The sequence below is a fragment of the Mesocricetus auratus genome, unplaced genomic scaffold (assembly GCF_017639785.1).
Source record: "Mesocricetus auratus isolate SY011 unplaced genomic scaffold, BCM_Maur_2.0 Super-Scaffold_100001, whole genome shotgun sequence".
NCBI classification, from domain to species: domain Eukaryota; kingdom Metazoa; phylum Chordata; class Mammalia; order Rodentia; family Cricetidae; genus Mesocricetus; species Mesocricetus auratus.
Genome location: NW_024429187.1, coordinates 2,159,887 through 2,170,979, shown reverse-complemented (window position 1 = coordinate 2,170,979; position 11,093 = coordinate 2,159,887). Strand labels below are relative to the sequence as shown.

The following is an 11,093-nucleotide window of genomic DNA, read 5'->3' as shown; positions in this document are numbered from 1 at the left end:
ATGTGGAGTAAGGGGAACACTGTTCTTTGCTGGTGGGAGTGCAAATTTGTACAGCCACTTTGGAAATCATTATGGTGATTTCTAAGAAAATTGGGAGTCAATCTACCTCAAGACTCAGAAATACTCCTCTAGAAAATATACCCAAAAGATGTCTGATTTGAAGTTGTACTGGTCTTGGGATGCTGTCACAGTGTCTGCAAATTTATATGTGTACCAGCCCTGTTATATCTGGAAAATGTTGTATCCTTATAGTCATTCACCACATCTGACTCTTATAATCTGTCTTTTCTTCTGCATAGATCCATGAATCTTGAAGGGAGGGGTTTGATACAGCTGTCCCATTAAGGATCCAAACTCCAAAGTCTTTCATTATCCTCTTCTTTTTTAAAATTGATTTTTATTTAAATTAAAAAAAATCTTATTTTATATACTAATCCCAGTTCCCTCTCCCTCATGTCCTCCTATTCTCATCTAACAACCCCCCATCCCAGAGCCCATCCACTCCTCATGGATCATCGAAGTCTGACACATGATTTAGGGCAGGCCCTAAGCCCTCCCCCATGTATCTAGAGAATGGGTTCCCAAACCCATTCCTGCACTAGGGATAAATACTGGTACCTCTGCCATATGTTACATAGACTACCCAAGCATTGCAACTGGCACCCACATTCAGGGGGTCTGGTACCCCGCAGTCAGACTGGGGTCCCTGAGCTCCCACTTCCTCAGGTCAGCTGTTTCTGTGGATTTCCCCAGCATGGTCTTGACCCCTTTACTCATCACTCCTTCCTCTCTACAACTGGATCCCATGAGTTCACATCAGTGTTTAGCTATGAATCTCTGCTTGTGCTTCCATCAGCTACTGGACTATCCTCTTCTGCTTTAGTTGTGGGTTACTATGCAATATGTTACTCATAGTAATTTTATTGTATTATTTATCAGAAAAATCAGTTTTTTCTTGTACTTATGATCTATCTCATCCAACTCATCCAAGGTTCTTGATCTCATTTACAGTATTGGGCATTGGTTCCATTTCATGGAGTGGACCTCAAATCCAATAAAATAGTTGTTGGTTGCTCTGTAACTTAATTCATGTCACTACTGCACAAGTGGGCAGGTCTTGCAGGAAGCTTGTTATTATAATTCAGAGTTCAGATTTGGGTGAGACTGCTGATTACTAAATTTCTAAAAATGACCTTTATCCTATAGTCCTGAAGCTTCCACCAGAAAAGCAGATAGATCTCTGCATACTCTATGCCATAAGTGCGTAGTGTCATCTGTGATAGGGTCTTTTTGTCAAATTCTGCAGGGTAACCAGTACCATTAGCAGTAGCCTGTTTTTGTCAGGGAGGCATATAAAAACTCTTTAGTCAACAACTCAGAAAAGACATAACTCATTTCTGGCATCATGGGTTTTATATGATATGATGCATATGATGTTCAGTTGGATCATTATATGACAAATCCACTTAAATTTAATTTATATGTGTATCCATTTTAGGAGCATCTGCAGTAGTAGTTTTCAAATGGATTTTCAAAATGCCTCAGATAGCGATGCCACTCAATATCCCTACTTTAACCTGTCCTCCCATTCCCTTTCCATTCTAATTTACTTCTTGACCCCTTCATAACATTGGAAGATACCCTCCTAAATCCAGATTCTTACTAGATAATATTTATCATGTCATGTATGGTATTAAAAATAATTATGCATGTGAATATATGTAGCAATGACAATTAAATTGAGTTTATGAATTTGCAAGGGAGAAGGTTCATGGGAAAAGTTGGATGGGAAGATGGAAGAGTTACAATGTTATAAATACATACTCATGTATGATATTCCTCAAATTTACAGAGTAAATAGCGATTATATGTACACACACATATGCACACTTACATGCAAACATGCACATACCTTTATGACTTAGACTAACCCTCTCTTGAGTACAACACAAATTACAAAATTTGGCCATAAAAAATGATACTTGTAACATCTGTTGAGAATCTACTCTTCAGGCCATTAATTCTTTACATTGTTTCTTGTTGAAATTATTTAATGGGCTATTAACTTATGAGACACTAAGCCAACTAAGTGCCGGGATAAAACAACTCTCTAAATGGTATATGGGCTAGATACAGACAGGACATTGTACTAAGTGGTGGAAGGTATAAACCTCTACAGTGATGACAAAAAATGATGAAATATTGCATTAAAGATATGTGACAGTACAATGGAAAAAGACAAAATATTAAAATTCAAATAAAATGACAAGAAAGATATATTTGTTTTGTAGTAAATTTGCTTGTGATTCTACTCTGCAATCCAAAAGTAAGTAGTATGTAAGTTTATCATATAGAATCCCAAGTTAACAGCACTTCTACATACCAGAAATGGCTATTTAGGATATTTCATATAAAACTAGATGTTTTCACAATAGCAACAAAAATTTGAAGGGACATTAAAAAGCATCAAACCATACGTATTTGAAAAAGACATTAAATTATACTGATGAGTGTAAAACTAAAACAAAAATATGTTGACATATACTATGTTCTTCTGTAGACAATGTTTATTTCTGAAAGCAGAGCCCTCATTTCCAATATAATTCCAACATAATGGGTTTCAGGGTTATATTTAAAGTTCCTGAATATATTTGGTAAATGATGAATAATTAAGCACATAGCCAAGTCAGGAAATAAAGTTTTATTAGTATTGCAATCTGGAAGTCTAGAGCAAAATGGAAACAATTTAAGTCTTAGTAAGTTCTCCAAGGTTGCTTTAGAATGTTTAACAGAATTAATCTGTGCCTCTAGTTGCTTAGATTTTTTTTTCAAAAATCAAGTGAAAATGTTTAATTTTTTTGTGTCTCTTGTGTTTATTTTTATCTCTTGTGAACAGTAAGACTGTTCAAGACTAGTTCTCAGCAACTAAATGTTTAAATATTAGCTTACTTGTGGTTTTCCAGAAAATGAAATAAAACAAAAACGCACAACAACAATAAACAAGCAAACAAACAAAAATACAAACAGACATCATGTGTCCATAACACGAAGAGGGATGCTCTCTCAGCTTGGACTCTTAGGGGAGTGCCTGGACCCTGCCCCGAGTGAAATGACAGACTCTAGATATCCCCTATGTGGAAGGAAATGGATATAGGGTGGGAGGCTGGGGGGATGGTGGGAGGACTGTGGGAGGAGAGGAGGGAGAGGGAACCGGGATTGACATATAAAACAATCTATTTAAAATTAAAATAATAAAAAGATAAAAAAGAGGAGTCTTTGAAAAAAATTCCCAGAGAAGTTCCTCCAAACTTTTCCACTTGGATCCACTGTTTCTGGCAAGATTAATTCTTGGTGACATTGAGACATTCAGCTCATTTCAAGTGATCTCAAAATTCATTTAATGTTGTAGACAATTTTACATGCTGCATAAATTAAGTTTAAAATTTTACTAGCTGACATGAATAAGGCTGGGAAACTGGAGTTATGCAAATACTAAACCAGGAAACATTCACAACAATGAAAAGTCTATATACCTACATTTACCTACTGCCAAATTAAGTCAACTTGCCTTCTAACACCTGCAACAAACTATTTTTGTTTAGTCAATGACATGAAATAAATTAGTGTATTTAATTTGGGTATTCTGAGAATAACAGTGTTTTAAAGAAAATCTTCCATTGACCACAGTCTTTAGCATACTGTAATACTTTCCCACTTGACATTTTTCGCAGAACTTGAAAAAATAAGGTTTTTCTTTCAGAACCCATGAGTAGTTAGACATTAAGATAATAACATCAACAAGAAAATGGCCTTGGTGAATATGGTTTGCTGTTTATATTTTTTCAATCTTTAGTATGCTACTGAATAACATGACCACCCAAGGAATGGCAAAATTAAATTTTGGTAATCTTTGCCAAGGCCTTTATAGAATATATTACAGTGAACTGTAGATGTTACATTAAAATCTAAATATCTGCACAACAAAAATAATAGCATGTTGGTGTGGGACAATCTTTCTACACTGTAAATACGTATTACTCTCATGGTTAATAAAAGAGCTCTGGACAATAGGTGGACAGGTAGGGATTAGGTGGGATTTATAAATAATATAATCTGGATTACAGAAAATCACATGAATGCCTGTGTGCACAAACACACACACAATATTGTCAATGACACCATAGTAATGATATTTTGTATTGTTATGAACAAAACCAACATGCAACTTTCTTAAATTTAGTCAGTAATCAGCTAATTTCTAAAATTATAAATTTGATACAAAAAATTTCAATGTTTTATATAAACTTATTAATAAATATATTGCAAAATTACAGAATAGCGAACAAATAACATTTGTGTAGTTCAATGAGTAACTGACTTATGGTTGTGGCACTTGAGACAGTACCTAGGATTAAAGTGATATTTTTTTCCTGAGAAGCAAGTTCACTGTACAAATGAAAATGAGGGAGACCAGAGAAGATAAGAAAAAGTGCTCTAGCATGTGATTCTGCTAGTGAGCACTTCCCCTTGAGCAGAGTGTATTGGAGTTTAAGGAACAACCATCCCGACAGCAGTGCATCTAAGAGAGAAATAGTCAGAAGTTTATGCACCTGATTCATCTTTGTCTCCTGTTTCCACTGGCCACGGTTTGATCAAAATAGAACTAACAGCTCTGCTTTTCAATTCATTTCACTGAATGCTTTAGTCCACAGTAGGAAGCAACATTGGAAGCCCATGGAGAGTTCCTCTCAGGTCCTAAAAGCAGAGACAATCTAGATTATGTGAAACATTGACAAAGACAAGCAGACACATTCAAGGAATGTAAGGAAACACATTAGTTTGTGCAATTACTATCTGCCTGTTTCTCACATAGAGACAAATATGTTCTTCAATGGTGACTGGATTTATAAATTGATGGCTAGTTCAGGATTTATAAGTCATGAGTTTAAAGAGACACTATATATGGTTTGATTCTCTGATCTTGTTGTTTTGTATCTCAGAGACAAACGTGTCCTTGGCTGGAGAGGAAGTGATCTGAAACCAATGCTGTAGGGATTTGATCTCTCCATTTCTGTGTCATGAACATGCACTGAGCCTTGTTACTAAACAGGACCACCCTGACCCCAAACATCATGACAATCTCTCAAACAAGCATTAAGTATAGAAGTAGAGCAATTCCTGACCTAGGCATATACCCAAAGAATGCACATTCATACAATAAGGACATATGTTCAACTATGCTCATAGCAGCATTGTTTGTAATATCAAGAACCTTGAAGCAAGCTAGATGCCCCTCAACTGAATAGTGGATAAAGAAAATGTGGTACATCTATACAATGGAGTATGACACAGTGGAAAAAAACAATGGAATCTTGAAATTTTCAGGCAAATAGATGGCACTAGAAGAAACCATCCTGAGTGAGGTAACCCAGTTATAAAAAGACAAACATATTATGTACTCACTCATATATGTTTTTAGACATAGAGCAAAGGAGTACCTACAATCCACACCGCAGGAGCTAGGAAACTAGGGGGACCCCAGGAGAAAAACACATGGTTCCCCAAAGAAGGGGAGGGGGACAAGAATCCCTGAACAAATGGGAGCACGGGGGGGCGGGAGGAAAAGAAGGAGATGAAAAGGGGATGGGGAGGAGGAGAGAAGAACAGGACTGAGACAGGGAATTAATAGAGGAGGGCAACAAAGGCTAGGAAGCCACAGCGGTCTATGGAACCTCTAAGAGTGGAGCCAGGGCTTATTCCTAGCTCACAAATGGACTTTGGGAGCCCATTCGATAAGGAGGGATACTATTGTAGCCCAGATACACAAAGGAGGGCCCTCCCCCAAATGATGTGATGGACTTTGACGATTCCCCTCTGGAGCGTCTCACTGTCCCTTGGAGTGGGAGTTCAGTGAGAAGCATGGGAGGGTGGGAGGGCAAGGAAATGGGGGGAAGGATATGTAAATAAGAGTGTCTCTAAAATAAAAACTAAACACAGAAAAAGTAGAGAAGTAGAGGAAATATGAAGTAGAGAAAGAGTTGATTCATATGGTAGTTATGCATGTGAACTTGTGAGTCACCATTTTATCCACTTTTATGAAGATGAGGCTTAGTGAATTAGGTGGGACATTTGCACCTAAAGATCAAACCACTGAGACCCTAAAGACACCATCAATCCTATATGTCTCAAATCTTCAGGTGTTTCTTTTTTTGATGTGTTAAGCTTTTTTATACTTTAATTCAATTTTATATTGCTTATAGAAATGGCTAATGCAGTAATCAATGATTGTGTGGGACCCAGATACAGAGGCTACATCTACAACAGAGTTTTTGAACCTAAGGCTCAAAAACTACAAGGAAGAGGGGGCAGAAATATTTTAAGCACCAGAGGATCAAAAAGTCTGCTGTGTGTTTGTGTCTCTATTATTTGGTATGAAAACTGTATCCATGAAATCTTAACAGTACGGCTACCTGAGCAAGGTTTGAATAGTGACAAAGGAAACTCTCACCTGGTCAATCCCTAGGTAAAGAACTTGTAGGAATCTAAAGACTGTTGAGAAAGGAAGAATTACTCAGTCCCAGGGGTGAGTCTCCTAATTTTTTATCCAATTAAAATTACACGCACGCACACAAACACCACTGAAACACTAGAGATTTGAATAAAGGTGACTATTCAGATTTATTTCCCTGATTATATGAGCTTTTAAAATCTATTCACATAAGTTTATTGTAAATTAACAATACTAATGTTAAATGGAAAATAACGAAGTTCTGGTAATATGTTTTCTTAAAATAAAAAAATTAATCATTTATCACTTAATCTAGATTTTAATATGAAAGTTTAAATTTTATAGTAATATATACCAGAATTTTTATAATCAGCACAATTATTCAGATACATAGAAAAAATAGTAATTTGTTGTTTTGACCCCAGCTGTGCATTAATCTACTGCTTTTTCATCCAGCAATTGTGACTCTGCAGTTAATGGCCTGCTTCTCTGGCAGCAGGCTGGCTGCTTAGGCAGCAACCTAGTAGAAATTCTGTTCCTGCAGTCACTGGCTCTGCCCTTACCACTAAAGGTAGCTTTAACCAAATCTCTATTTTTCTGTTTATAAATAAAACTTTATATTCAAAATCTGTGGTGAAAAACTGCTACCTCAGAGAGAAGGCTGTATAGCAACTAGCTCTATACGGGGCATCTCTTTGATTCTATGATTACTTTCTGCCAACTAGTTGGTAACTCAACATCCTTACCCAAAGTTAATTTTATTCAATTAATGCAAATGCTAACTCGGGGTTCACAGTGTATTTGAATGTTCCCCAACAGTAGTTTATTTATCTATTTTTTTGACCACTTCAGTTTGGTGCAGTCAGTGAATAGATGTGTTCATAAATTAAGAATTAAAATAAAATATGCAAAGTTTTAGATAAAACTGACATATGACACTGACTTTGCAATGGATGAGGGCATTCTTTTCAGGATACCAACATTTCCCTCCCCCACCAGTATATATGAAAATTTAGAGCCATGCTACATGCCATGCTGGCCCTGTCTGGGAAGAAAAATCTCCCCAGGTGCTGTTTGTTGTACAAATAGAATCAAAAGCTTTTCCAATCCAGAGTGAATGTTGCATGTGGAAGTTCTGCAAAGCTCCTTGCAGGTTAATGTAATTCTTGCTGGAGACCCAAGTCCTGATATTTTTCTGAACCTCATTGGCCTCACTATCAGCAACCATTCCACACAGCTCCACCCTTGTCCCGTTGTTTCTCTTCATACTTGAGCTCACTTTGCTACCTGGACAGGGACTAGGGCACAGGGATTTTATGACTGTATACTGAAGGTATGTGTGTTTTTCTATTCTTAAAATGTTTTCTCTTAAATGTCCTATACTGGCCTGTCACACCTTATCCGTAAGTCTCACCACTAAATGATGGATAGTTGTGAAAGTTTTCAAATGAATCAGGGTCATTTTATTTGCTCAGTATCGGTTTATTGACTGAAGCTATTGCCATCCCTACTTATTTAAATATGACTTGCCTTTATCTGCCATCTCTTAAGTTATGATTTATGATTCCCTGCTATATTTAACAATTGGTCCTGAATTTAAATGGGTACTTTATTACTCTTTAGTTAATGATTTGTGCCTAACTATACCATGGCATCCATTCTCCATCTCTACCAGGATGCATGAGCCTTGTGACAGTTAGTGATGTTGACAAAGCAGGCGTTTGAGGGAACTGAAGGTAAGTGACTATAATTTTAATGTTTTTGGTGCTGTGTATGCCTCAACCCTGCTGAACAACAGAGAAACTGAATAAGGAGACATCTTGATGTGTGGGTCAGCTAACCCTCTTCAATGATTGTTCACAGCATAATAAGTGTTTTTGCTTTACATGCATGGATCCAGATTTAATAATGACTGCAAGAATGACAAAAGTTATTAATAATCTGTGGATTATAGGCAACAATTTCAGCATCTGTATTGCTACATGCCTTGGTATCTTTTATTTTCTTAAGATAGCCAATTTTTCTAACTCCTCCTTTCTTAATTTGAAGGGGAGAGTTAAAAAGGCAGTTTCAGTAATATTGCCAGTGTTCATGGTCCTCTTGTTTCTCCTTATTTTACTGGTCAACTTGCATACTGAGTTTACTGGATATTATACTTCAATTCTTTATCAATTTTAATGGGAAACATTACATAATCATGGACTGGTCATTTTTGTAAAAATTAAGTATGAATTCAATGCACAACAAATATTGACAAAATTGATAAATTATTGAAAAATAGATAAGTTATTTTGATCTTAATAAACACATTTATGGGTATTTGTCAAATATACCTATCTACTTATGGCCTTGTGAAAAGTTACCTGATTAGGAAATATTTTTCTCAGTACTTAATATTTAAAGAATAAAGATACCCATAGCATTATCACCTAGATAAAAATTCGAGAACCATGGACATCATATGGCTAGGACTCTACAAGGATCTGAAGTTTTGAATTGTGGGTAATGCCCTATGGCTTAAAAAATTCCATAGACATGTTTATATTTTTGTCAGCTTTCAGATACTAAGAATTTCTTAATCATAGCTCAATTAGAATAAAATATGTAGACTAAGGTAAATAATGAAAAACAACAAAATTACTGTTTTTAATTGTTTTCTTTACGTGCTACCATCTGAGATTCCAATATTTTCTTTATCATTGACTAGAAAATACTTCAGATACTGCAGGAGCTGTGTGTGAGCAAAGCATTTACGGTCTGACTTGCCTGTGTGAGGAGACACATTTTCATGGAAAGAACTTCAGACTCCATCATTTGCAAACCTCCATGTTTGCTCCTTTGTTAGTGAGTGTGGGAGAGTTAAGAGTAAGTACAATATGAGAAGCAACTCAGAAATTCTTTTTAAAAAACTTCAAAAATACATTTAAATTGATGTAGCATTTCAAATGAATGTGTTAACAAAACTAACCATATAAAATGGATCTCTTGGGGCAGACAATATGTAATATCTTTCAAAACCCACTTATGATCATCTTAACCGTGGAATTAATCATTGGAAATTTGGGAAATGGATTCTTGGCACTGCTGAGCTGCATGAACTGGGTCAAGAAAAAAAGGATCTCATTCGTAAACCAAATCCTCATTGCTTTGGCCGCCTCCAGAATGTGTCTGCTCTGGTTCTTGTACATAGCTTTATTAGTCTCTTTACTGAATCCAGTTTTAATGATGTCTGTAAGAATGACAAAAGTCATTAATAATCTGTGGATTATAGGCAACCATTTCAGCATCTGGCTTGCAACATGCCTTGGTATCTTTTATTTTCTCAAGATAGGCAATTTTTCTAACTCTCTTTTTCTTTATTTGAAGTGGAGAGTTAAAAAGACAGTTTCAATAATACTGCTGGTGTCCCTGGTCCTCTTGTTTTCACATGTTTTACTGGCCAACTTGCATATTGCTGTATGGAAAAATGAATCTCGAAGAAATATATCTTACAACTTCAATTCTCAAAACAATGCAGAATCTTATAGGCAGATGTTAATCCTTCATACAGTGTTCCTGTCTGTTCCCTTTGGTGTGTGTCTGTCATGCTTCCTTCTACTTGTCTTCTCCTTGTGGACACATCACAAGAAGATGCAGCAGCATGTCCAAGGACGCAGAGATGCTGGCACCATGGCCCACATCAGAGCCTTGAAAACTGTGATTGCCTTTCTTCTGCTATACATCATTTTTTTCTTGTCTATTTTTATACAAATTTGGAAGTATGAGTTACTGGAGAAAAGCCTTTTCATTTTATTTTGTCAGGTGTTTGCCCTAGCTTTTCCTTCAGTCCACTCATGGGTCCTGATTCTGGGGGATATGAAACTGAGACAAGCCTCTCTCTCTGTGATGTTGTGGCTGATATGCAGGCCCAACAATATGGAGACCTCAGGTCCCTAAAACATCGGAGATCATGTTGCGAATTCTAGAAGATTAAACGACAAAAATTTCTATAGTATTCGTTCTTACTTTCCTAATGTTATTCTCCTTTGTTTTATGAAAGTTATGTATGCAATAAGCACTGTGGAAAAATATTGGAAATTTAGCACATTATATAAAACTGATTTAGTAATACACTTATATGATAAGGACATGACTATAAAACACTTAACTATAACTATAGCAACATCATACAATTTTGTGTCAGTTATTAATTTCAGAATTATTAGCCTATACTTTGTGTATATAATATTAATCAACACAATTATGATTATATTCATACGAATATAATTTGGTAATATAGAATATATAGACAAAATTTCTGAGAATAAATGAATAATATGTAGACTAATAAATAAGTAGCATAAAGATGTTTTACTCAATACTAAGCTATATCGAGCTGTTCTGTTTGGTAAGTTGTCTACTGTGCCAATGAGTTCAAAGCTATTTCCCACATTCTCTTCTATAAAGTTCAGTATGCCTTGATTTATGCTTAGGTCTGTCATCAGCTTGTACTTGAGTTTTGTGCAGGGTAATAGATATGGATTTATTTGCGTTCTTCTACATGCCAGCCTATAGTTGTACTAGCATCATTTGTTTGACTGTTTTT

The 11,093-nt window shown here is 35.9% G+C and overlaps 1 protein-coding gene across 1 annotated transcript; it reads left to right on the top strand.

Annotated features, from left to right (window-relative positions):
• Positions 1 to 9,484: 9,484 nt before the first annotated feature.
• Positions 9,485 to 10,473, top strand: LOC106021377 (taste receptor type 2 member 117-like). The gene is given in 2 exon segments (XM_013115451.2): positions 9,485 to 10,376; positions 10,379 to 10,473. Coding segments are annotated over 2 exon segments (987 nt in total).
• Positions 10,474 to 11,093: the final 620 nt, after the last annotated feature.